This window comes from Trachypithecus francoisi, unplaced genomic scaffold (assembly GCF_009764315.1).
Source record: "Trachypithecus francoisi isolate TF-2019V2 unplaced genomic scaffold, Tfra_2.0 Lachesis_group15, whole genome shotgun sequence".
NCBI classification, from domain to species: Eukaryota; Metazoa; Chordata; class Mammalia; order Primates; family Cercopithecidae; genus Trachypithecus; species Trachypithecus francoisi.
In genome coordinates this window covers 66,030,578-66,058,036 of record NW_022681460.1, presented here as the reverse complement: position 1 = coordinate 66,058,036, position 27,459 = coordinate 66,030,578, and the positions used below count along the sequence as shown (strand labels likewise).

General features: G+C 43.8%; 2 protein-coding genes across 3 annotated transcripts in view; one reads left to right on the top strand and one right to left on the bottom strand.

Moving 5' to 3' along the window:
- The window catches only part of GINM1 (glycoprotein integral membrane 1), a 35,675-nt gene extending 29,533 nt beyond the window's left edge, over positions 1 to 6,142 (top strand). The window contains exon 8 of the mRNA XM_033235106.1: positions 6,019 to 6,142. Within this exon, the coding sequence (XP_033090997.1) occupies positions 6,019 to 6,037 (19 nt within the window). The 3' untranslated portion in view covers positions 6,038 to 6,142. The remainder of the gene's footprint in view (positions 1 to 6,018) is intronic.
- Positions 1 to 27,459, bottom strand: part of KATNA1 (katanin catalytic subunit A1) — a 72,458-nt gene that overhangs the window by 692 nt on the left and 44,307 nt on the right. Inside the window, exons 5-10 of one of the 2 annotated variants that reach the window (XM_033235101.1) lie at positions 9,425 to 9,546; positions 7,719 to 7,824; positions 6,057 to 6,215; positions 2,671 to 2,797; positions 1,965 to 2,099; positions 1,516 to 1,642 (exon numbers count right to left, since the gene is read on the bottom strand). In XM_033235101.1, the coding sequence (XP_033090992.1) occupies positions 1,516 to 1,642; positions 1,965 to 2,099; positions 2,671 to 2,797; positions 6,057 to 6,215; positions 7,719 to 7,824; positions 9,425 to 9,546 (776 nt within the window). The remainder of the gene's footprint in view (positions 1 to 1,515; positions 1,643 to 1,964; positions 2,100 to 2,670; positions 2,798 to 6,056; positions 6,216 to 7,718; positions 7,825 to 9,424; positions 9,547 to 27,459) is intronic. The other variant, XM_033235102.1, reaches the window with a different exon arrangement.

The window sequence follows — 27,459 nt, the reverse complement described above, 5'->3', positions numbered from 1 at the left end:
AAAATTAAATATTTTCTCCATGTAGAGGAAAAGCTAGGTAAGTTCAGTGGTTTCTCCTTTTCTCCTCTATTTGTGTTAAAAAAAAAAAAAAACAAAAACAACTTCAGATTCAAATAGCTCTTTTACCAAGTTTTATCCTTAATAGCAGCCACCATTTATGCAAAGGGATAGCAATATAGCTGATTGATGTATTCACCTTAGTTTTAATCCTCAGAACCCTGTGTGGGATGCTCACTTTAGAGAGGAGGAAATGAGCGCAGTTAAGCCCCTGGGTAATTAAGTACCTCTACTAATACTTAGATTAGGACAAAACTGACTTGAACCAGCTGGATTAAAGACAGTCTTTTTTTCTTTTTACTGCTATTCTATCACATTTAGGATAAGTTCACTGAGAATGAGACTGTACTCTGTGCATATGGCAAGTCAATATCTTTCACAATCATCTCCTATTTTATAATATAGTGAACAAAGGCACCAACAATTTTTTAATCCAAGACAATTATTGATGTTCTATGTTACACAATTTATCCTAACATTAGGTTCTTGAACTTGTAGCTTTCAAATGAACTGTAGACTCTTCACTGACATGAAAGATACCCAGATATCTTACCAGTACCTGCTAACACCAACAAAACCAGAATTTGTGACCCTGTCTACAAAATGTATGGGGGGCTGGGCACAGGGCCTCACGCCTGTAATCTCAGCACTTTGGGAGGCTGAGGCAGGCGGATTACTTGAGGTCAGGAGTTGAGACTAGCCTGTCCAACATGGTGAAACCTCATCTCTACTAAAAATACAAAAATTAGCTGGGTGTGGTGACACACACCTGTAATCCCAGCTACTCAGGAGGCTGAGGCACAAGAATCACTTGAACCCAGGAGGCAGAGGTTGCAGTGAGCTGAGATCAGACCACTGCACTCCAGCCTGGGTGACAGAGCGAGAGTCTGTCTCAAAAAACAAAACCAAACAAAACAAAAAACTGGAATGTGAGTCTTTATTCATCTTTTTTTTTTTTTTTTTTTTGACACAGGGTCTTGCTCTGCCACCCAGGCTGGGGTGCAGTGGCACAATCATGGCTTACTGCAGCCTCAACCTCCTGGGCTCAAGTGATCTTCCTGCCTCAGCTTCCGGAGCAGGTGGGAACCACAAGTGGGCACCACCATGCCCAGCTAATTTTTAAAATTGTTTCATGGAGATGAGGTTTTGCTATGTTGCCCAGGCCAGTCAAACTCCTGGAACTCCTGGGCTCAAGTGATCTCCCACTTGGCCTCCCAAAGTGCTGAGATTACAGGCGTGAGCCACCACCAAGATACTGATCTATCTTAATTCAGCATAAGAACTTCACATCAGAGGATCACTTGAGCCCAGGAGTTTCAGGCTGCAGTGAGCTGTGAATGCGCCTCTACTCCCCAGTCTGGGTGACAGAGCAAGACTTGGTCTCAAAAAACAAAACCAAGAAACTTCATATTAGACGTTTATGCCTACAAAAACCTATGCTTCCGTGATAATCCATACCTGCACACGTTGGTAATGTCCGCACCTGAATAACCTTCCATGTTTTCTGCTATACTTGCAAGGTCAACATCATCAGCCAATTCCAGCTCACGTAGACTTATTCGTAATAGCTCCTCCCTGCCTTTTGCTAATGGTAGAAACAAATTTTAAAATGTAAGCCTGCAGCATAAACATAGTATACTGTTGTCTCAAATCTTCTTTGTGTGAGATGTTGTTTTCCAGTAAGAATTGGATTTCTAAGAAGAGATCATTTGCTTAATTCAAGAACCATTCTTTACTTTTTAATTCCTTACTATTTAGTATTAAGGCATTTAGCCTAACTAGTACTGTAAGGGAAGATATTCCTCATGTATCTCTTTGGGAAAGTTAGTTAATACCAAATTTTTAATTCTCTAAACAAAACTACCTGAAAGTTAACAGGCTTTCTGACAAGATTGAAAAGAAGATACCTGATGGCAAAGGAATATAGATTCGTTTCTCAAGGCGTCGTCTTAAAGCCTCATCTATATCCCACGGAAAATTAGTAGCTGCCAGAACCATAACCATTTTGGAAGGGTCATCATTTTCAGAAGCACCTCCAACACCTAAAATAAGGGTAAGGAGAGAGTGAAAAAGATACTAAGTTGGATTATACCAAATAAAGCTCAGCTATTTAAAGATCATCAGATATTTAGTACAATACAAGGAAGCATAGTCTTCAAGCCTCCTTAAGACTTAACTGGTACATATGTGAATTTGTAATCCAAAGAAAATGAGTTCTGTAGTAAGCAAATATATGACTCAAAATAGATTTAATCGAAAGTCAGATCAGCTCAACTACATAACAATTTTAAATCTTTTTCAAAGCATACAAAAAGGCCAATTTATCTGCATTTATTTATTTCAGTTTCATAGCTAAAGTAAGATAGTTGTATATACCAAAAGGGTGCCCTGTGGGTGGCCATTAATTCTGACTTGTCACCACTGCCAGTGTACCAGATCTATTACTATCACTATCAGGAACTACTTGCCACCCCCTCTAGACCATCTGAGGTTATGAATACCTATTAAAAGCCTTGGGTTAGCAGTATGAGTAAAGTTTGACCGACTGGAGCTGGAGACGCCATACCTAACAACCTCCCATCCCTGGTCAACTCATGCTAAACAAATAGATACCATCCATTTGAACCAGCAGCTCCGCTTTCACCCTTCTGCTTGCTTCATGTTCTTCAGAAGTCCCTCGGCGACTACAAATGGAGTCTATCTCATCAATAAATATGGTGGCTGGAGAATAAAATCGAGCCTAAAGGAAAAAACCATGCAATACCAAGCTATTTCATTTTAAAATAATCCACAGGTTAGCAATCAGAAAACAGCTGAGGGAGGCTGGGGGCAGTGGCTCACACTTGTAATCCCAACACTGGGAGGGTGAGGCAGGAGGATGGATTGAGCCCAAGAGTTTGAGACCAGCCTGGGCAACATAGCAAGACTCCATCTCTACAGAAAATTAAAATATTAGTTGAGTGTGGTTACACGTGCCCGAGTCCCAGCTACTCAGGGGAATAGGTGAGAGGATCCCTTGAGGCCAGGAGTTCAAGGCTGCAGTGAGCTATGATCACACCACACCACTGGGTGACAGACTGGGTGACAGAGTGAGAACCTGTCTCCAAAACGAGGAAAGAAAGAAAACAACAAAACAGCTAACGAGCCTGCCACACTGTGCACCTTTCACACTAATATTGGGGAGATGGGATAGAATTAGAACAGCTAAAGTATGGCTTCTAATGCAACCATTTTTTATTTATTTTTCTCCAGGCTGGGGTGCAGTGATAAGATTTTAGCTCACTTCAACTTTGAGCTCCTGGGCTTAAGCAATCCTCTCACCTCAACCTCTCGAGCAGCTAGGACTGCAGGTGTGTGCCACCACACCAGGCTTATTTTTATATTTTTTGGAAGAGATGGTGTCTTATTATGTTGCCCAGGCTGGTCTCAAACTCCTAGACTTAGGCAATCTTCCTGCCTCGGCCTCCCAAAATGCTAGGATTACAGACATAAGCCACTGTACCTAGCAGCATAATTTCATCTTTAAAGAAGAGTCAATACTTGGGTTTCTATGTATAAATATTTTTGTACTTTTTCAAGAAATGGAGAGGGAAAGAGTGAACTTAATCATCATTAAAACATCCAACAAAATTCTCAAATTTTAGTTAGGAACCATCTATCAAAAGAACCTACATCAACACAAATTAAATTTCGATCTGTTGCCACACCAAGCAAAAGTGACTAGACTGATTCTTCCCACATACTGAGGGTATGTAGAATGATCTGACTTCAAGTAAAGGCTACGTGTCCCGGGTTTAGCTGGCCCAGGAAGGTACTGTAGAGGACACCAATTGGTTCTCCCTGCACAGCACACATCTGGTAAAAGAAGCCTCTTTTTCATTTGCAAATCATCCTTCCTTCCTTTACTTCCTTTCCTTCCTTCCTTCCTTCCTTCCTTTTCTTTCTTTCTTTCTTCTTTTGAGACAGGAGGCTTGCTGTGTCTCCCAGTCTGGAGTGCAACACCACGATCTCGGCTCACTGCAACCTCTGCCACCCAGGTTCAAGCGATTCTCCTGCCTCAGCCTCCCAAGTAGCTGGGATTACAGGTGCATACCACCATACCCGGCTAATTTTTGTATTTTTAGTAGAGACAGGGTTTCATCATGTTGGCCAGGCTGGTCTCGAACTCCTGACCTCAAGTGATCTGCCAGCCTCGACCTCCCAAAGTGCTGGGATTACAGGCGTGAGTGAGCCACCATGCCTGGCCCCTCTTTCATTCCTATTCCACTACTTCAAAGGAGGCTAACTCTACTTGGAGCTCCAGGGGTTTTATTCAGGCCTGGCCAATCAGAGCACTCCAATTCTCTGACCAAAAACAAGGAGTTTAGGCATAGATATGAAACTCAAAACAGGCCAAATATTAATCATTGGACTTTTGCTGGAACTATGACAAAATGAGGGCTAATTTCTCTGAGAGTTCATTACCCTAAGGACAATAAAAATAAGGCTTGAAAACTGAGTGCAGTGGTACATGCCTGAAGTCCCAGCTACTTGGGAGGCTTAGAGAGGAGGATGCAGTACGCTATGATTGTGCCTGTGAATAACCACTGCACTACAACCTGTACAACATAGTGAGAGCCTATCTAAAAAAAAAAGCTGAACACAATGGCTCTTGCCTGTAATCCCAGCACTTCATGGGGTCTAGGCAAGAGGACTGTTTGAGGCCAGGAGTTCTAGACTAGCCTGGGCAACATAGTGAGACTTCATCTCTACAAAAAAATCAAAAAGGGCCAGGCGCAGTGGCTCATACCTGTAATCCTAGCACTTTGGGAGGCCAAGAGGGCAGATCACCTGAGGTCAGGAGTTCAAGACTAGCCTGGGCAACATGGCAAAACCTCATCTCTACTAAAAATACAAAAATTAGCCAGGCATGGTAGTGCACATCTGTAGTCCCAGCTACTCAGGAGGCTAAGGTGGGAGGATCGTTTGAGGCTAGGAGGTGAAGGCTGCTGTGAGCCGAGATTGCAACACTGCACTCCAGCCTAGGTGACAGAATGAGACCCTGTTTAAAAGAATAGAATTCATGTCTTGACCAGGATTGGTGACCCCTGCCTGTAAATCCAGCACTTTGGGAGTCTGAAGCAAGAGGATCACTTGAACCCAGGAGTTTAAGATCAGCCTGGGCAACAAAACAAGACCCATCTGTAAAAAAAAAAAAAAAATTAGCTGAGTGTGGTGGCTCATGTCCATCGTCCCAGCTACTGGGGACGCTTAGACGGGAGGATCACTTGAGCCTGGGAGGTCATGGCTGCAGCGAGTTGTGATCATGCTCCTGCATACCAGCCTAGGCAAGAGTGAGAACCCATTTCAGAATAATAAAAATTAACATCTTTGTCACTAATAGCATAACTCTATCCTAATTACATAAAACTACTCTGTTTCTTAGAGGCAAGAAGTAATCACTGAAGCTTAACAAAGTCTGAAGTTTAAAAGGCTGTGGAATTCAATCTAAACACTCTACCAGAACTTGTTGAATTACATTTCTTCTCTTGGTACTCTGATTTGTATTGGTGGAAAAAAGAACCTAATCCAAATATTAGGTCATTAAAATGAAGGCATTTGATATAGTTAATAGATTGGAGGTAACCTAAGTTCCACAATAACTTAACAATCCTCACCTTTTGGCATCATTGTTACAATACTGTGGTTATCATATTATAACTAAACTTATTGATTTAAAAAACACAGTAATTTCAGATTCCTACAGAAGATTAGTAATGCAGATCCCATAATGTGAGCATGCCCCAAAACTGGTAGATTTGGATCTACATCTGGAGAAAAAGAGACAAAGAGAAACTCTAATTATTCATGTTTGTAAAGAAAGCTAGCTTTAAGGACACCAAATCATACTCTGGGCAAAATGGCATCCTGCCTAACTATTCCATACACTGGAGATAGTTACAGCTCTCTCTCCCCTTTTAGAGAGGTAAGGAATCATTAGAGCTGTCTCAAACATTCACCATTTCAAACAGAAGACGAACAAGCTTCTCAGATTCTCCTCTGTATTTGGAAGTCAGAGTTGATGAAGAGACATTGAAGAATGTTGTCTTGCATTCTGTAGCTACTGCTTTAGCAAGGAGCGTCTTCCCTGTGCCAGGTGGGCCGACCATCAGTACTCCCTGTTGTGAATATAATAGCCTAAGCAGAGGATTTATCTGCCATTATTCTAATTCATAAAAATGTCATTACTAAGTAGGAAATTTCAACCAACTTATATATAATATCAAGACAAATAAAAGACAAACAGATAAACAGAAGAATACTTTGTCACAAATTTACTCTTCCCATTAAAAAAGAAGATAACCACATTATTAAAAATTTGGAACTCAAAGATGAGAAAAAGTAGTTTATAATATCAACACCCTAACAGAGGTACCATTAGCATCTAAATTTATATCCTGATTGTCCTTTTGCTCAGACAAATTAGGTTTTTTAAAAATATAACTTATTCGGCCAGGCGCGGTGGCTCACGCCTGTAATCCCAGCACTTTGAGAGGCCGAGGCAGGCAGATCACGAAGTCAGGAGATCGGGACCATCCTGGCCAACACGTGAAACCCCGACTCTACTAAAATACAAAAAAAGTTAGCTGGGCGTGGTGGTACGTGCCTGTAATCCCAGCTACTCGGGAGGCTGAGGCAGGGGAATTGCTTCAACCTGGAAGGCGGAGGTTGCAGTGAGCCAAGATCGCACTGCACTCCAGCCTGGCGACAGAACAAGACTCCGACTCAAAACAAACAAAATATATATATATATAATTTATTCAAAGTATGTCTATCATTTTGTATCTTGCTTATCACTTAATGTATAAAGAATTTTTACAACTATTCATACATGCAGAGTTACCTATTAGTGTGTCTTCCAAATCCAAGAAAGTCTTTTTTGATGGTCTTTTTTTAGATAAGCCCATGACTTTAAAAAGTATTTATCACATGCAGGTATTTCCCATTAATTTATTGAGAACAATCCCCAAAATACAGGTTACAATCATGCAACATGACATAATAAGCATTTCTGCACTAGCTGACTAGGTCATATTTGCAAATACAAGCTCATTCTAAATGGGGTGAATTCTAATTTTTTTTTTTTTTTTTTGAGACAGAGTTTTGCTCTTGTTGCCCAGGCTGGAGTACAATGGCGTGATCGCGGCTCACTGCAACCTCCGCCTCCCAGGTTCAGGCAATTCTCCTGCCTCAGCCTCCCGAGTAGCTGGGATTACAGGCACGCGTCACCATGCCCAGCTAATTTTGTATTTTTAGTAGAGATGGGGTTTCTCCATGTTGGTCAGGCTGGTCTCAAACTCCTGACCTCAGGTGATCCGCCCGCCTCGGCCTCCTAAAGTGCTGGGATTACAGGCGTGAGCCACCGCGCCCGGCCAAATTCTAAATTTTAATGCTGTGTATTCCACTTTCCAAAGATCACATTGTATGTATTTCTTATTCTAGAAATCTTGCAATAGCTTACGGTTTAACAAAATTCTCAGCAGCACAACATATACCTTTTAATTAAAAAATTTCCTTACTCTACTTTCTCCCTCCACTTTTCCCAATATAGATAAATATTGGCTGTCTATATCAACATGCTGCCATTTACTTTGACAATGCCATCACAGTAATAAACTTACTTTCCATGGTCTTCTAATGCCCTTAAAGAATTCAGGCATCCACATTGGTAACACTACGGCTTCCTTAAGCAACTTTTTCGCTTCTACTAAATCAGCGATATCATCCCTGAAAGAGAGGACATTTTATTAACAACCCCTTAGATGATACATGCCTATGCAGTCACTCGTGAGAACCACTGGAAGCACAGGATGTTGTGCTGCTGACAGAATGGTAAGCCTCTCTCTGAGCCCAGGTGAACTAATGCGCTGTGATGAGGCCCACCATGTCAACCAGCAGATATATGCGCTGCTGACAGAATGGTGAGCCTCTCTCAGAGCACGGGTGGACTAACACTGCAATGAGGCCCACCATGTCAACCAGCAGATATATAGAGAGCACAATGTTTTCTTCAGTTCTTGGCAGTTGACAGTTTTTAGCCTGGATCATAAGAACATAGTCTATAGGCACACTCTTCAGGGTTATGTGTCATCTCATTTTAAACTCCTGCTTTTATGGTCCTCCTTCCATAACTTCCATGATTTAGAAACAATAAGCCCATTTTTTTAATTAAAAAAAAGCATAAAGAATAAAAAGGGTATAAAGCAGAGACACGCTACAGCATAGCTGCTTTGCCTCCAGCTCTATTAAGAGGTAGATGCCAACGTTAAAGAGTATCATAGAGATTGCTATGAGGTCATCTCCAACCACTAGAATACCTACTACTACTGCTACATGTGGCAATTTCTGTTGAAACAACAACAAACTTTTCATTGTATAAAATATTAATGTCCCCAATTTTTTTTTTTTTTTTTTTGAGACACAGTCTCACTCTAACGTCCAGGCTGAAGTGCAGTGGCACCACACCGTCTCGGCCCACTGCATGCCCGGCTAATTTTTTTTTTTTTTTTTTTTTAAGTAGAGACGGGGTTTCACCGTGTTAGCCAGGATGGTCTCGATCTCCTGACCATGTGATCTGCCCGCCTCAGCCTCCCAAAGTGCTGGGATTACAGGTGTGAGCCACCGCGCCTAGCCCCCAATATTTTTTAATATAATTCAAACCCATACCTAATAATCATCAAGGTTTTAACAGAAATATAATATACCTAACTTTGTGGAAAAGTTAACTTTAACTCACTGTAATATATTACAGATCTTTGATTACATGTAATACTAATAAAGTTGAGAACCACTGCTCTAAAAGAAAAGCAACATTTCTAGGATGCTATAGATAATAAGCAACACACATACATACAAATCATTGCCTTGGCCAGGTGCAATGGCTCATGACTGTAATCCTAGCACTTTGTGAGGCTGAGGCAGGAGGATCACTTGAACCCAGGAGTTCAAGACCAGCCTGATCAAGACTCCATCTCTACAAAACACTTTTAAAACTTAGCTAGATGTGGTAGTGTGCACCTGTGGTCCCAGCTACTTGGAAGGCTGTGGCAGGAGGACCACTTGAGCCTGGGAATTTGAGCCTGCAGTGAGCTATGATCGAGCCACTGTCCTCCAGCCTAGGCAACAGAGTGAGAACCTGTCTCTAAAAAACAAAAACAAAAACCTCAGACTCTCAGACAAAAATTGGAACAGGCTGAATGCAGGGAAATTATGCTCATGCTGCACATACTCCGAGTCTGTCCTCAAGTTCTGCTCTTCAGTACATTCTCCATTTTCCATTTCAAAAAGCAACATCAGCACCCAGTTATTTGGTTGTGATATGACTTACCATCGAACATTGGGATTCTGGGAAATTATATCTCTTTCCAAAGCTTCTACTAAGTCTTTATCATATCCGGTACTGTCAAATTTATTTGTCTCTGGTTCTGTTACTGCAGCAGGTGATTTGTTCTACATAAAGAGAAAAAAACAAGAGCTTTTGATTCATTTATTTTGTTTCTGTGAGTCAGAAACACAGATTGGACTCAAGTGACATCCTTTAAAAAGCTAATACATCATTTGGCTGGGCGTGGTGGCTCACGCCTGTAATCCCAGTACTTTGGGAGGCCGAGGCAGGTGGATCACGAGGTCAGGAAATCGAGACCATCCTAGTTAACATGGTGAAACCCCGTCTCTACTAAAAATACAAAAAATTAGCTGGGCGTCGTAGCGGGCGCCTGTAGTCCCAGCTACTAGGGAGGCTGAGGCAGGAGAATGGCGTGAACCCAGGAGGCGGAGCTTGCAGTGAGCCAAGATCGTGCCACTGTACTCCAGTCTGGGTGACAGAGCGAGACTCTGTCTCCAAAAAAAAAAAAAAAGCTAACACAATAGTGCAATAACAATAACAAGGATAGGATCAAAGACTCTAAGTCATCCTTCTATATCAACATTGGTTTGATGTATCAAAAGTATCAAAGGAAAATAAAAATGACCATGCATATGAACTGGCTAGCATAAAAAAATTAATACTGAGATAAATGTGGTCGCAAGCGAATATCAGATATACACAAAATGTATTTCAGTCCTTTAGAGGAGATCAGATTAAAGATAGATGGCTTATTTAGCCAAGACTATGGCTCAATCTTTAAACACCTACTTGGCCCTCGTCAATGCTCCTAAAAATATCCCTTTTCATTATTCCCACTACCCTCCAAAAGACACATCTCAGTCCTTACATGGGATTCCTCTCACCCTCTGTGATGATAGTCATTAGGGCCACAGTTCCTAAACTATGTACTCAATACCCAGAACACAATGGCAAACTCGCAAGGTACTGTGGGATACTTTAAATTTATGAAAGAAACACAGCAACAGCTGTTGAACATTGTGTGAACTACTAGCTCGAGGTAGTTCACAATTCCTATGTAAGACTGCTATATCCTCTTCAATAATGCCTTATTTATTTATTTATGAGACAGAGTCCCGGGCACGGTGGCTCAAGCCTGTAATCCCAGCACTTTGGGAGGCCGAGATGGGCGGATCACGAGGTCAGGAGATCGAGACCCTCCTGGCTAACACGGTGAAACCTCGTCTCTACTGAAAAATACAAAAAAAAAAAAACTAGCCGGGCAAGGTGGCGGGCGCCTGTAGCCCCAGCTACTCGGGAGGCTGAGGCAGGAGAATGGCTTAAACCCGGGAGGCGGAGCTTGCAGTGAGCTGAGATCCGGCCACTGCACTCCAGCCTGGGCGACAGAGCGAGACTCTGTCTCAAAAAAAAAAAAGAGAGAGAGTCTCACTCTGTTGCCCAAGCTAGAGTGTAGTAGTGTGATCTTGGCTCACTGCAACCTCCACCTCCTGGGTTCAAGCAATTCTCCTGTCTCAGCCTTCTGAGTAGGATGACAGGTGTGCACCACCACGTCTGGCTAATTATGTTTAGTAGAGACGGGGTTTCAGAACGTTGGCCAGGCTAGTCTCGAACTGCTGACCTCAAGTGATCCACCCACCTTGGCCTCCCAAAGTGCTGGGATTACAGGCGTGAGCCACCGCGTCCGGCCTCAATAATGCCATATTTTTGTGAAGCTGGGTTTTGGACAGTTGCTGTGATAAAATGTACAGAGAGAAAATCAATGTGGAAGAGGAATGAGGGTAGAATGTCCATTCTGACTGCAGAGTTTGAGAAACTGTGTAATAGGGCCCAGTAGGTGTTAAACTGCTAGAACACAAACTGTTTGAACCTAGCTTCTTCATAAATGGTAAGTATTTTTCAAAAGTGGATGGGTATCCTGGCTTAGAGATGCTATATCAAAATTAAGATACTTATGAATTTTAAAGGCCAAGAAAACTTATGAAGCCCTGCATTAGGGTAAATAAACATTTCTTCTGTCATACTAAGATTGTTACCCAATTCCCATAACATTTTTTTTTGCATGTAACATGATGATTCCTTTGCCAACTGGTGCTAATGCCATTAATGTCCAGACTTAACCAACATTTATGATATTCAAAATGTTAACCTAGATGGCCAAATAAGCATCTGTTTCACAATGTGTGTATTGAGCCTCCAATATTAACATTAAAAGATTCAAGGAAGGAACTGTGTAACTTTTTTTTTTTTTTTTGAGACCGAGTTTTGCTCTTGTTGCCCAGGCTGGAGTACAGTGGCACGATCTTGGCTCACTGCAACCTCTGCCTCCCAGGTTCAAGCAATTCTCCTGTCTCAGCCTTCCGAGTAGCTGGGATTACAGGCATACGCCACCACACCTGGCTAACTTTTTATATTTTTAGTAGAGATGAGGTTTCACCATGTTGGCCAGGCTGATCTTGAACTCCTGACCTCAGGTGATTCACCCACCTCAGCCTCTCAAAGTGCTGGAATTACAGGCGTGAGCCACCACACCTGGCCAGAACTGTGTAACATTTAAAAGAGAAGATAATCTTTTCTTCAAAGTATTTATAAAGTTGTTATTCATTTACAGGTATTTAACAAGTATCTGTTCTGTGTTAGCAGCTATGGAGAACAGAAAGAAGACACTGTCCCTGACTATCAGCAACATGCCGTAAGCCAGGGAAGATACAAATATAAGTCATTTTCTCTTTCTCTTTCTTTTCTCCCACAGAACACAGTACTAAGGGAATGTTCGCAGACAAAGCAAAACAAATTCAAGTTGGCAGAAAAAAGAAACAGTGTTGTGATAGGCCAGACAAAGGAAGCTGTGGAATTTCAAATGCTGACATATTTAATAGGATTTTATTTAATTAGTTGAAGTAGTACAATTTCTTTTAGGTATACATCTATCTAATAATTTGTTCCTGGCTAGGTGCAGTGGCTCATGCCTATAATTCTAGCACTTACAGAGGCTGAGGCGGGTGGATCACTTGAGGCCAGGAGTTCGAGATCAGGCTGGCCAACATAGTGAAATCCCCTCTCTACTAAAAATACAAAAAAATTAGCTGGGCATAGTGGTACACGCCTGTAGTCCCAGCTACTCAAGAGGCTGAGGCCGGAGAATCCCTTGAACCCAGGAGGCAGAGGTTACAGTGAGCTGAGATTGCACTACTGCACTCCAGCCTGGGCGACAGAACAAGACTCCATCTCAAAAAAAAAACAAACAATAACTTGTTCTAAGTGAAAAGAGTAACTAGTAGAAAGTGGAAAAAAACAGTTGAGGGATTCAAAGGGACCTAGACTCCTTTTTTCACGCTCAAAATGAAGTTTCAGATAGACGGATGAATCAGGATATAAGTCCTTGGGTTTAAAACTAGTTCTTTTGTTGGGCTCGGTGGCTCACGCCTGTAATCCCAGCACTTTGGGAGGCCGAGGCAGGCAGATTACCTTAGGTCAGTAGTTCGAGACCAGCCTGGCCAACATGATAAAACTCTGCCTCTACTAACAACACAAAAATTAGCCAGACATGATGGCGCACACCTGTAATCCCAGCTATTCGGGAGGCTGAGGCAGGAGAATTGCTTGAACCCAGGAGGCAGAAGTTACAGTGAGCCGAGATCACGCCACTGCACTCCAGCCTGCGTGACAGAGTGAGACTCTATCTCAAAAAAGAAAAAAAAACTAGTTCTTTTAAAAGTTGGCAAAATTATAAATACAAAACCCATTACCCTCAAATAAAAGACTTAATTAAAAATGACAGCTGGGTTCTCATTTCTAGGAAGATGGAACATACTTTTCAGCATTTCTTCTGCTAGGTAGAGCTAAAACCCTTGGGTATTATACATACCACAAACACAGGAGGACTCTGAAAGGTGCAAAGAAGCCAGCAGAGCCACTAAGGAACTCAAACATGGTGTGAGTTCCCCGGGTTTTCTTTCTTTCAAATATCCAGACTTAGGGCTGAAGAGCCGGCAACCTGGATATACCAATTTGAACAAACAAAAATGCCCCAACAGAAGCTTGCTCTTTCTGGGCAAAGGACCAAAAAAGGGGCAGTCTAGCAAGACAGAGCTTTTAGACAATTAACACTCTACTCCAGTCAAGCACCACCAAAGACTTGTGGCCCCAGCCCCACCCAGGGCACCAAAGGCAGGGTGGAAGGCCTAGCACTTTCTACCTCTGGAAGCCTACAGTGAAGTACCTCAAACCCCCACCACGGTAGAATCAGAGGCTAAATAAGAAGCTGAAACTTTCATTCCCAAGAATGAAATGAACAAGAGCTCCTGCATGTTCTCCTCTCTCCCACCCCTCCCCGCCACAGTCACTGGGCATCATAGAGGGAACCTGGACTTCCACTCCCCAACCACAGTGTCTCTGGAGAGCGTGTGGAGAACTTCCACCACAGCTCGGGGGTAATGAGAAGGCCTCTGCCCCTGTGCAGGTGCCGAAAGAGGCTGGCTGGAGAACCTGAACTTCCATCCCCATCCAGCAGTGGTGGCATCCCTATTCTCCCTGCCAGAGCAATGTTAGGAAAAGTCAGCTAAACAGGTTTAAATAAGATCTAGAGTCTCGTAATATAATATGAAAATGTCCAGGTTTCAACAGAAAATTCCTCATACCAAGAACCATGAAGATCTCAAACTAAAAGAGACAATCAACAGATGCCAAGACCAAGATGACAGTGATGTTAGAGTTTCCTGACAGATTTTAAAGCCTTTTACACGCTTCAACAAGTAATTATGAATATACTTGAAACATTATGAAGAAAAATCGCCTCAGAAACAAACAGAAGGCCCCAGGACTCCATACCAACACACATTACACTTTAATTTCTGAAAACTAAAGACAAAGAAAAAATGGAAAGCAATGAAAGAATATCAACACCTTGCTTATTGGGAAAAAAAATTTGGATGAAAGCAGATTTCTTCTCAGAAAAGCAAGCCAGAGGAAGTAGTGGCATAGTATTTTTTAAGAAAAAAAAAAAAGGCGGACTTCCCAGCCCCACTCCTGTCGGGATGTCGGGACTGTATCAGGAACCCCGCCCGAGAGCCCCACCGGGGGGGTGACCAAAATAAATTTGCAGTTTTGCTCCTACCCTTGCCTGGTCGCTGGCTCTTTTGTGCCCGCTCTGGTGGTCTTTAGAAAAACAAATCAGTTGGTGCCGAAGACCCGGGAGGAGACCCCTCCTCAGGCCTCTAAGGGTTGAGGAACCTCCTCCTGCTCCCACGCCGCAGACAGACCAGGACCTGAGACTCGCTTCCCTCACTCTCATGGCCTCTCTGGGGTAAGTGCCCTTGTCTCCTCTTTACCTCCCTCGGCCAAAATTCCTGCGCAGGTTCGAGGCCCACTTTTGAGCCACCATGTGGCTCGGGAGACCCGTTCAGGACGGAGACGTCCACCTGAAGGTAATCTCCACTTTGGCTCCATGAGCCTCCAGTCTGTCTCTGCTGGTTCCAAAGGACGCTTTGAAGCCAGGCAGAGATCCGCTTCCATTTCCATTGTGTCCATTGTGTAAGTAAAGAGGAAACAAATGGGAAACCCCCAGTACAAATTTCCAAAGAGCACCTCCTTAGGGTGCCTCCTAGCCGATTTAAAAACCTTACAGCTCGAACAAGACCTTAGGAGGAAGCGGTTAATTTTCCTTTCCACTGTGGCGTGATCGACCTCAGCAATTTCTGCCAGCAGCTAGGCAAGTGGTCTGAAATTAATTACATACAAGGCTTTTGGGGCTTACGCTCTCGTCCCGATCTGCCCTATACTCCTCCTTCTCTCCCCGCTCTCTCCACCCCCTCCCTTCCTGCACAGACTCCTCCTTCCTCCTCCTTATCTACTAGTAATCCACTCGGTCCCGTGCCTCCTTCGGGGCCCCCAACTGGCTGTCTTGAGTCCCCTATTTCTGCCCCACACCCTCCTACAGTGTTAGCACCTTTGCGAGAGGTAGCTGGGGCGGAGAGGGGTAGTCAGAGTACATGTCCCTTTTTCACTGGCCGATCTTTCCAAAATTGAGAAGCGTTTAGGTGATTTCTCAGCTAATCCTACCATATACATAAAGGAATTTAGATACCTTTGTCAGGCCTATGACTTAACTTGGCATGACCTCCAGGTTATCCTAACCTCTACCCTAAACTGACTGAGGTTCTAACCCAATATACCCGGTTAGATCCGGCCTCCCCCACAGGGGCCACCATTTTGGTGTCTTATTTCATTTCTCAATCAGCTCCTGCCATTCGTAAAAAACTTCAAAAGGTAGAGGATGGTCCTCAGACACCAATACAAGACCTAGTTAAATTAGCCTTTAAGGTCTATAACTCCAGAGAGGAGACGACTGAGGCACAGCTCATAGCAGCGGCTTTACAGCCCAGTCGTAACCCCAGACCAGAGAGCACACACCCCACAGACTCCAAGGCTACGAAAGGAGCCTGCTATAAATGCGCCAAGGCAGGACACTATGCCAACAGGTGTCCGCAAGGTCCCCGAGCCCCAACGCAGCCTTGCTATAAGTGCAAGGCGTCAGGACATTGGGTCAGTGAATGTCCTAACCCTCGTCCACCAGCAACCCCCTGCCCTGCTTGCCAACAGGGAGGGCACTGGAAGTCTGATTGCCCCACCCTGAGAACAGGTGCCGCGTCTCCGCGTGACCCCCTTTCCCAGGATCCTGGGAGCTCCTTCCAGCTCCTACATCTGGGCGACGACAACTGAAGGTGCCGACACTCGGGGACCCCCATCACCCTCGCCGAGCCGCGGGTAACTCTCCTGGTAGCGGGTAAGACAATTAATTTTTTAATCAACAGCGAGGCTACCTATTCTGTTTTGCCGTCCTTCTCTGGACCTAGCCTTCCATCCAATATCTCTGTAGTAGGAGTAAGCTGAAAGCCATCCACTCCACAAAAAACTCCACTCCTTAATTGCTGCCTAGCCAACAACTACTTTGCGCACTCGTTCCTCATTCCCAGCTAAAAGGGCCCCTACCGAAAGCAATCAGTGGAAATCAGTTTGGCTTTCCCCCACTTGCCTCAAACTTACTAAATTTTCTTAACTATCACATACTCCCCAACCCTGCCAGGACCATCCTTCTGGGTTTTGCCCATATTCCAACAAATGCTTCCATTCCTCATTCTTATACTAATACTGTGCCTTATTTTATGTTTTGTCCCCATTTTGATCAAATTTCTCCGTGCCAAGATTCCGTACGTCCAAATGCCAACTATGGGCCCCGACCTTAACAACGCCCCTTAACAGCAGGAAGTAGCCAGACAGACCAGGGCGCCCCTTTATCACTATTATCAATAAAAGGTTGGACTGTTTGGACGAACGGAGGCAAGATGGTGCACTTCCGGGTTCTTCTTCACCAACTTTTCCCACGCGCGCGAAAATGCAGCCAGCGCCCAGGGACGGTGCAGACCAACCGGGCATGCGCCAGGTGACGTCAATCCGAAGAGACTAAGATTTACCTGGTCGCACCTGCGGAACGCCCCCCAACACGCCCGTGCCCCGCCTATTGCCCTCCCACTCCTAGAAAAGCCGCTCCGGACGGACGCCACGCGCGGACTTCCCAGCCCCACTCCTGTCCGGATGTCGGGACTGTATCAGGAACCCCGCCCGAGAGCCCCACCGGGGGACTCTGTCGGCCTTCTTTGCTGGAGGCCGACAGACCTCTCCCCCACACCTTAGGTGACCAAAATAAATTTGCAGTTTTGCTCCTAAAAAAAAAAAAAAGAAAAAGAAAAAAAGAAAAAAAAAAAGTATTTTTTCAAGAAAAAACTCAGGCCAGGTGCGGTGGCCCATGCCTATAATCTTAGCATTTTGGGAGGCCAAGGTGGCAAGACTGCTTCAGCCCAAGACTTCAAGACCAGCTTGGGCAATAAAATAAGATCCTGTCTCGGCCAGATGTGGTAGCTCACGCTTGTAATCCCAGCACTTTGGAGGCCGAGGCGGGCAGGTCATGAGGTCAGGAGTTTGAGACCAGCCTGGCCAATAGAGTGAAACCCCGTCTCTACTAAAAATACAAAAATTAGTGGGGCATGGTGGCGGACACCTGTAATCCCAGCTACTTGGGAGGCTGAGGCAGGAGAATCGCTTGAACCCGGCAGGCACAAAATGCAGTGAGCTGAGATCGCGCCACTGCACTTCAGCCTGGACTCCATCTCAAAAAAAAAAAAAAAAAAAAAAATAGGCCAGGGGCGGTGGCTCATGTCTGTAACCCCAGCACTTTGGGAGGCCGAGGTGGGCGGATCACCTGAGGTCAGAGTTCAAGACCAGCCTGACCAACATGGAGAAACCCCATCTCTACTAAAAATACAAAATTAGCCAAGTGTGGTGGCACGTGCCTATAATCCCAGCTACTCGGGAAGCTGAGGCAGGAGAATCGCGTGAACCCGGGAGGCGGAGGTTGTGGTGAGCTGAGATCGTGCCATTGCACTCCAGCCTGGGCAACAAGAGCGAAACTCTGTCTCAAAAAAAAAAAAAAAAGAGATCCTGTCTCTGCAAAATAAAAATTAAAAAATTAGCCAGGTGTGGTAGCACACATCTGTAGTCCCAGCTACTTGGAAGACTGAGTCAGGAAGATCCCTTGAGCCTAAGGAGTTCAAGGTCGCACTGAGCTATGATTGGTGCCACTGCACTCCAGCCTGGGCAACACAGTGAGACCCTATCTCAAAAAAAAAAAAAAAAGAAAAAAAATCAGCAAGGATATAGAGCTCAGTAACACCACCATCCAAAGGATCCAACAGACATTTATAGAAAATTCCACCTCACAACAGCAAAATACATACTGTTTTCAAGTGTTCACAGAACATACACCAAAATAGACCATATCTTGAGCCAAAAACAAACTTAGACAAGTTTTTTAAAAACTGAAAATATATTCTCAAAGCACAAAAGATTCAAACTAGAAATCAGTAACAGGAAGAAAACAAGAAAATCTCCACACAATTGGAAACTAAACAACACGCTACTAAATAATCCAGGTCAAAGAGGACGTCTCAATGGCTATCAAAGAACACACTGACCTGAAGGAAAATAAAGATACAACTTATCAAAATTTCTGGGACACAGTTAAATCAGTGCTGAGAGGGCAATTTAGAGCACTAAATGCATATGTTAGATAAGAAAAAAACGTCTCAGGCCGGGCGCAGTGGCTCACATCTGTAATCCCAGCACTTTGGGAGGCCAAGGCAGGTGTATCACCCAAGGTCAGGAATTTGAGACCAGCCTGGCCAACATGGCAAAACCCCGTCTCTTCTAAAAATACAAAAATTAGCTGGGCATGGTGTTCCATTCCTGTAGTCCCAGCTACTCAGGAGACTGAGGGAGGAGAACTGCTTGAACCTGGAAGGTGGTGGCTGCAGTGAGCCGAGACTGCACCATTGCACTCCAGCCTGGGCAACAGAGCAAGATTCCATCTCAGGAAAAAAAAAAAAAAAAAGTCTCAATCATTTAAGCTTTTACCTCATGAATGTAGAAAAGAACAAAATAAACTCAAAGCTAAAAGGGAAAATATTAGGCCAGGGGCAGTGGCTCACGTGTGTAATCTCAGCATTTTGGTAGGCCAAGGCAGGAAGGGCTGCCTGAGGTCAGGAGTTTGAGACCAGCCTGCCCAATATGGCGAAACTCTGGCTGTACTAAAAATACAAAAATTAGCTGAGCATGGTGGTGGGGGCCTGTAATCTCAGCTACTCAGGAGGCGGAGGCAGGAGAATCACTAGAACCTGGGAGGTGGAGGTTGCAGTGAGCTGAGATCATGCCATTGCACTCCACCCTGGGCAACAAGAGTGAAACTCTGTCTCAAAAAGAAAAGAAAAAAAAAAGGATATTGATAAGAGCAAAAAGCAATACAGTTAAAAACAGAATAACCATAGAGAAAAATCAATGAAACAAAGGAGTCTTTTAAAAAGATTAAAAATTGACAAACCTCAGGCCGGGCGTGGTGGCTCAAGCCTGTAATCCCAGCACTTTGGGAGGCCGAGACGGGCGGATCACGAGGTCAGAAGATCGAGACCATCCTGGCTAACATGTGAAACCCTGTCTCTACTAAAAAATACAAAAAAAGCTAGCCGGGCGAGGTGGCGGGCGCCTGTAATCCCAGCTACTTGGGAGGCTGAGGCAAGAGAATGGCGTGAACCCGGGAGGCAGAGCTTGCAGTAAGCCGAGATCGCACCACTGCACTCCAGCCTGGGCGACACAGCGAGACTCCGTCTCAAAAAAAAAAAAAAAAAATTGACAAATCTCTAGCAATACTGGCAATGCAAAAAGGACAGAGAACACGTATTACGGATATCAGGAATGAACAAGGAGCTATCATTATAGACCTGCAAGCACTTATAAGAATAAGGAATATGGCTACACACGGTGGCTCATGCCTGTAATCCCAGCACTTTGGGAGGTCGAGGTGAGTGTATCACCCGAGGTCAGAAGTTCAAGACCAGCCTGGCCAACATGGTGAAACCCTGTCTCTACCAAAACTCACCAATAAAAGAAGATAATCTGAAAACTGCCGTAACTATTAACGAAGGTGATTCATAGTTTTAAAGAAATATTCAAACCCCGGTGGTTTCATTGTAGAAACATTTAAAAAAGAATTAAGGCCGGGCGCGGTGGTCACACCTGTAATGCTGGCACTTTGGGAGGCCGAGGCGGGTGGATCACCTGAGGTCAGGAGTTCGAGACCAGCCTGGACAAATTGGTGAAACCCTGTCTCTACTACAAATACAAAAAAAGTAGCAGCACGTGGTGGCACACATCTGTAATCCCAGCTACTCGGGAGGCTGAAGCATGAGAATCTCTTGAATCCAGGAGGAGGAGGTTGCAGTGAGCCAAGATCGCACCACTGTACTCCAGCCTGGGTGACAGAGTGAGACCCTGTCTCAAAAAAAAGTTTTTTTTTTTAAAGAATTAAATCAATTCTATACAAACTCTTCCAGAGCACAGAAGGAACATTTCTCAATTCATTTTATAAAAGGCTATATTACCCTGATACTGAAATCAGATGAAGACAGTTCCAAAAAACAAAACAAAACAAAAACTATAGAATAGTATCATTCATGAATATATAGATGCAAAAACTGTTAACAAAATATTACCAAATAGAATCCAGCAAGATATAAAAACAATTACATACCATGATCAAGTGAGAATTATTCCAGGGACATAAGACTAGTTCAATGTTCAAAAACTAATTAATATAATCCACTATATTAAGAGACTAAAGAAAAAGACCTGTGTGATCATGCAATAAATGCAGAAAAGCATGTGCTAAAACTGAATACCCATTCAGGACATAAGCTCTCAGAAAAACAGAATTTAAAGGGAATATCCTCAACCTGATAAAGAGTATCTACAAAACCATCCTGGTTAACATGGTGAAACCTCATCTCTACTAAAAATACAAAAAAATTAGCCAGGCATGGTAGCAGGTGCCTGTAGTCCCAACTACTCAGGAGGCTGAGGCAGGAGAATGGCGTGAACCCAGGAGGCAGAGCTTGCAGTGAGCGGAGATCATGCCACTGCACTCTAGCCTGGGCGAGAGAGCAAGACTCTATCTCAAAAAAAAAAAAAGAAGAGCATCTACAAAAACACCTACAGCTAACATTATACTCTATATGATGAAACACTGAATTCTTTTCTCCTAAAATCAGGAACACAGCAAGGACATCTACTTTGTCACTCTTATTTGACACAGTACTAGAAGTTCTAGCCAATGCAATAAGGTAAGAAGAGGAAATAAAGGCATAGAAATCCAAAAATACAGAAATATTTGCAGATAACATAATTGTCCACAAAGAAAATACTAAGGAATCTACAAAAATTCTTCTAGAATGAACAATTCTAGCATAGTATTAAGGTGACAAGATAGAAGATAAACATAAAAATCCATTCTTGGGACAGGATAGTGGAAGACTGGCAGAGTAAGAAGCATCAAGAATCTGTATCTCCACCTAAACAAAAACTGCACCCGCAGAATCTGTCTGATGCAACTATTTAGAAACTCTGGAGTCTATTGGGAGGAATGCAACTTCCAGGGGGAAACCTGGATGGTAAATGACAAATTATGGTTAATTTTGGTTAATTTCAGCCCAGCTACTGCTATGGTTTTAATGTGTCCTTCCAAAAGCAAGGTGTTGAAACTCAATAGCTAATGTGCTAGTATTAAAAGCTGGGCCTTTGAGAGGGGATTATGCCACAAGGGTTCCTTACTCATGAATGGGAGTAAGGCCCTTATAGAGAGGCATCAGACAGCATTTGGGTTTCCTGCCTTCTTCCTTCAGCCATGTGAGAACAAAGTGTTCCTCCACTCCAGAGGATACAGCCCTCACCAAACAACTGAACACGGCAGCACCCTGATCTTGGACTTCCTAGCCTCCAGAACTGTGAAGGAAAAAAATTCTGTTCTTTATAAATTACCCAGTCTGTGGTATTCTGTGATAGCAGCACAAAACGGAATAAACTTCTCAGCCCCTAGTACCTTAGTGGGCAACTGTACACATGTTCCTGGAGGAGTTTGCAGGCATTTCACAGGAGCCAGGATGGTCAAAAAGGACCCGGTCCTCCAAAAACTGGATATTTGTGTTTTGATTGCCAAATGCAGCTTCTGACCTTGCAGTCATGGGGGGCAGCTATGGTTGCACCCCTCCTCCCACTGTTGCAAGCCCTTCCCCTTCAGGCTGAAGCAACTTCCGGAGAGATCAAGGGCCTTTTATTTCCCCCATCCCTTCATTTTTCTCATTTTTCCCTTTTGGGGAAACAGACATTTAAAGTCTAGGAAATTCAAAAGTAACCACACACAGGGGAATTTTTAAAGTCTCTGTGAGTCACACATGGTTGGCTCATGCTTGTAATCCTAGTACTTTGAGAGGCTGAAATGCAAGGATTGCTTAAGGCCAGGAGTTTGAGACAAGCCTGGGCAACACAGTGAGACCCTGTCTCTACAAAAAAGATGAAAACATCAGCCAGGCTTGGAGGTGTACACCTGTAGTCCCAGCTACTCAGGAGATTAAGGTGGGAGGATCGCTTGAGCCCAGAAACTTGAGTCTACAAGTAGCTATGATCTTGCCACCATATTCTGGCCTGAGAAACATGGAGACCAAAAAGAAAACAGCTATAAAATATACAAATATACACAAAAGAAAATAAGAAGGGAATTAAAACATTTCACTGCAAAAAATCAACTAAATGGCCTGGCGTGGTGGCTCACGCCCGTAATCCCAGCACTTTGGAAGGCCGAGGCAGACGAATCACTTGAGGTCAAGAGTTTGAGACCAGCCTGACCAACATCGTGAAACCCTGTCTCCAATAAAAATACAAAAATTAGCTGGGTGTGTTGACATGTGGCTGTAATCCCAGCTATGTAGGAGGCTGATGCAGGAGAATCGCTTGAACCCGGGAGGCTGAGGTTGTAGTGAGCTGAGATCGCGCCACTGCACTCCAGGCTGGGTGACAGAGCAAAACTCCAGCTCAAGAAAAAAAAAAAAAAAAAACAACTAAACACAAAAGAAGACAGTAAGTAGAAAATTATTTATTTATTTATTTATTTTTTGGGGGGATGGAGTTTTGCTCTGTCATCCAGGCTGGGGTGCAGTGGTGCAATCTTGGCTCACCGCAACCTCTGCCTCCTGGGTTCAAGCGATTCTCGTGCCTCAGCCTCCTGAGTAGCTGGGATTACAGGCACCCGCCACCATGCCCAGCTGATTTTTTGTATTTTAGTAGAGAGGGGTTTCACCATCTTGTCCATGCTGGTCTCGAACTCCTGAGCTCAGGCAATCGGTCTGTCTCGGCCTCCCAAAGTGCTAGGATTATAGGCATAAGCACCATCCCCGGCCACTAATGTAGAAAATTAAGGAAAAAGATGGATAGGCATACAAAAAATTGAAATAACAGAAGTCCCTCCTTATCAGTAATTACCTTAAATGGATTAAACCCTCCCATCAAAAGACAAACTGGCAGAATGGATAAAAAACCAACAGGGTGTGCACCTACAGTCTCAACTACTTGAGAGGCTGGTGGGGGAAGGGGGACAGATCACTGGAACTCAGGAGTTTGAGGCTTAGTGCATTATGATATAGCACACTGTGAATATTTACTGTACTCCAGTCTGGGCAATGCAGTGAGACCCTGTCTCTAAAATTAACAAAATAAATTTTAAAATAAAAAAAAAGAACCAACTATATGTTGTCTACAAGAGACACTTTAGATCTAGACACACACATAGGTTAAAAGTGTAAGAATGAAAAAAGATACTCCACACAAACAGTAACCTAAAGATACCAGGGATGGCTATAAATAAGCCTGTCACAAAAAGACAAATGCTATATGATCCACTTACGTAAGTAGCCGAATTCACAGAGACAGGAAGTAGAAGGGTGGTTGCCTGTGGCTGGAGGGAGGGTGAATGGTGAGTTATTGTTTAATGGGTATGGAGTTTCAGTTTTGCAAGATGAAGAGATCTGAAAATGAATGGTTGTGATGGCTGCATAGCGATGTGAATGTGCTTAGTACAACTACACTGTACACTTAAAAACTGTTAAAATGGCAAATTTTATGTTATGTGCATTTTACTACATACAAAAAAGTCAACTATATCATTGGGAAAAAAGTCAACTATATGATTGGGAAAATGGAAATCGATACCACAATGGGATACTACTTCACACCCAATTACATGGTTGTTATCAAAGAAACCCAAAAATAACAAGCATTGATGAGGATGTAGAGAAATTGTAATCCTGGTGGGAATGCAAAATGGTGCAGCCACTGTGGAAAACAGTTTTGTCATTCTTCAAAAAATTAAAAATGAGGCCGGATGCACTGGCTTACGCCTGTAATCCCGGCACTTTTGGAGGCCAAGGGGGGTAGATCACCTGAGGTCAAGAGTTCAAGACCAGCTTGGCCAACATGGTGAAACCCCGTCTCTATTAAAAAAATTAGCCGGGCATGGTGGCGGGTGCCTGTAATCCCAGACACTTGGGAGGCTGAGGCAGGAGAATCACTTGAACCCAGTAAGCGGAGGGTGCGGTGAGCCAGGATCACACCATTGCACTCCAGCCTGGGAAACAGAACAAGACTCCAGCTCAAAAAAAAAAAAAAAAATTAAAAATGGAATTACCATATGACCCAGCAAATCCACTTCTTGTATATATCTAAAAGCAGGGTCTGGAAGAAATATCTGTGCACCCATATTCATAGCAGCATTATTCACAAAAGCCAAACAGTGAGAGCAACCCAAGTGTACATCAACAAATGAATGATAAAGCATGAAATATACATGCAATGGAATATCACTCAGCCTTAAAAAGGAAATTTTGATATACTATAACACGGCAAAATCCCTAAAACACTATGCTGAGTAAAATGAGTAAGTCACAAAAGGGAAAATACTGCATGATTCCACTCAGGTGAGGTACCTAGAGTAGTCAAATTCACAGAGAAACACAATGGTGGTTACCAAGGGCGGGGATGAGGGGGAGAATAAGAATGATGACTTTAATGGGTTGTAGTGTTTCAGTTTTGAAAAATAAAAAATGTTCTGTGGATAGAGAGTAGTGATGATTCCACAACTAGTGGAACATGTGAATGTACTACTTAATACCACTTAACTGCGCACTTGAAATATTTTAAATGGTAAATTTTATGTTATGTATATTTTACCACAACTTTTTTTTTTTGGAGACGGAGTCTCGCTCTGTCCCCCAGGCTGGAGTGCAGTGGCCGGATCGCAGCTCACTGCAAGCTCCGCCTCCCGGGTTTACGCCATTCTCCTGCCTCAGCCTCCCGAGTAGCTGGGACTACAGGCACCCACCACCTCGCCCGGCTAGTTTTTTGTATTTTTTAGTAGAGACGGGGTTTCACCGTGTTAGCCAGGATGGTCTCGATCTCCTGACCTCATGATCTGCCCGTCTCGGCCTCCCAAAGTGCTGGGATTACAGGGTTGAGCCACCGCGCCCGGCCCACAACTTTTAAAAAATAAATAATGGCCGGGTGCGGTGGCTCAAGCCTGTAATCCAGCACTTTGGGAGGCTGAGACGGGCGGATCACGAGGTCAGGAGATCGAGACCATCCTGGCTAACACAGTGAAACCCCGTCTCTATTAAAAAAATTAGCCGGGCATGGTGGCGGGTGCCTGTAATCCCAGACACTTGGGAGGCTGAGGCAGGAGAATCACTTGAACCCAGTAAGCGGAGGGTGCGGTGAGCCAGGATCACACCATTGCACTCCAGCCTGGGAAACAGAACAAGACTCCAGCTCAAAAAAAAAAAAAAAAATTAAAAATGGAATTACCATATGACCCAGCAAATCCACTTCTTGTATATATCTAAAAGCAGGGTCTGGAAGAAATATCTGTGCACCCATATTCATAGCAGCATTATTCACAAAAGCCAAACAGTGAGAGCAACCCAAGTGTACATCAACAAATGAATGATAAAGCATGAAATATACATGCAATGGAATATCACTCAGCCTTAAAAAGGAAATTTTGATATACTATAACACGGCAAAATCCCTAAAACACTATGCTGAGTAAAATGAGTAAGTCACAAAAGGGAAAATACTGCATGATTCCACTCAGGTGAGGTACCTAGAGTAGTCAAATTCACAGAGAAACACAATGGTGGTTACCAAGGGCGGGGATGAGGGGGAGAATAAGAATGATGACTTTAATGGGTTGTAGTGTTTCAGTTTTGAAAAATAAAAAATGTTCTGTGGATAGAGAGTAGTGATGATTCCACAACTAGTGGAACATGTGAATGTACTACTTAATACCACTTAACTGCGCACTTGAAATATTTTAAATGGTAAATTTTATGTTATGTATATTTTACCACAACTTTTTTTTTTTGGAGACGGAGTCTCGCTCTGTCCCCCAGGCTGGAGTGCAGTGGCCGGATCGCAGCTCACTGCAAGCTCCGCCTCCCGGGTTTACGCCATTCTCCTGCCTCAGCCTCCCGAGTAGCTGGGACTACAGGCACCCACCACCTCGCCCGGCTAGTTTTTTGTATTTTTTAGTAGAGACGGGGTTTCACCGTGTTAGCCAGGATGGTCTCGATCTCCTGACCTCATGATCTGCCCGTCTCGGCCTCCCAAAGTGCTGGGATTACAGGGTTGAGCCACCGCGCCCGGCCCACAACTTTTAAAAAATAAATAATGGCCGGGTGCGGTGGCTCAAGCCTGTAATCCAGCACTTTGGGAGGCTGAGACGGGCGGATCACGAGGTCAGGAGATCGAGACCATCCTGGCTAACACAGTGAAACCCCGTCTCTACTAAAAATACAAAAACTAGCCGGGCGAGGCGGCGGGCGCCTGTAGTCCCAGCTACTCGGAGGCTGAGGCAGGAGAATGGCGTAAATCCGGGAGGCGGAGCTTGCAGTGAGCTGAGATCCGGCCACTGCACTCCAGTCCAGCCGACAGAGCGAGACTCCGCCTCAAAAAAAAAAAAAAAAAAATAAATAAATAATAATAAATAAATAAATAAATAATTTTAAAAACTCAATTGAATTTCTATAGCTTAGCAATTAACATACAGACACTGAAATTAAAAATACAACACTGTTTATAATCACTTAAAAAATGAAATACTTAGGTATAAAATCTAACAAGACATATACATATATGACATGTGCTAAAAACTATAAAACAATGGCCAGGCACAGTGGTTCACGCCTGTAATCCCAGCACGTTGGGAGGCCGAGGCTGGCAGATCACGAGGTCAAGAGATCAAGACTATCCTGGCCAACATGGTGAAACCCTGCCTCTACTACAAATACAAAAAATTGCCAGGCGTGGTGGCTCACGCCTGTAATCCCAGAATTTTGGGAGGCTGAGGAAGGTGGATCACCTAAGGTCAGGAGTTTGAAACCAGTGTGACCAATATGGTGAAACCCTGTCTCTACTAAAAAATACAAAAATTAGCTGGGCGTGGTGGCCTGCATCTGTCATCTCAGCTACTTGGGAGGCTGAGGCAGGAGAATCGCTTGAACCCAAGAGAGATGGAGGTTGCGGTGAGCCGAGAT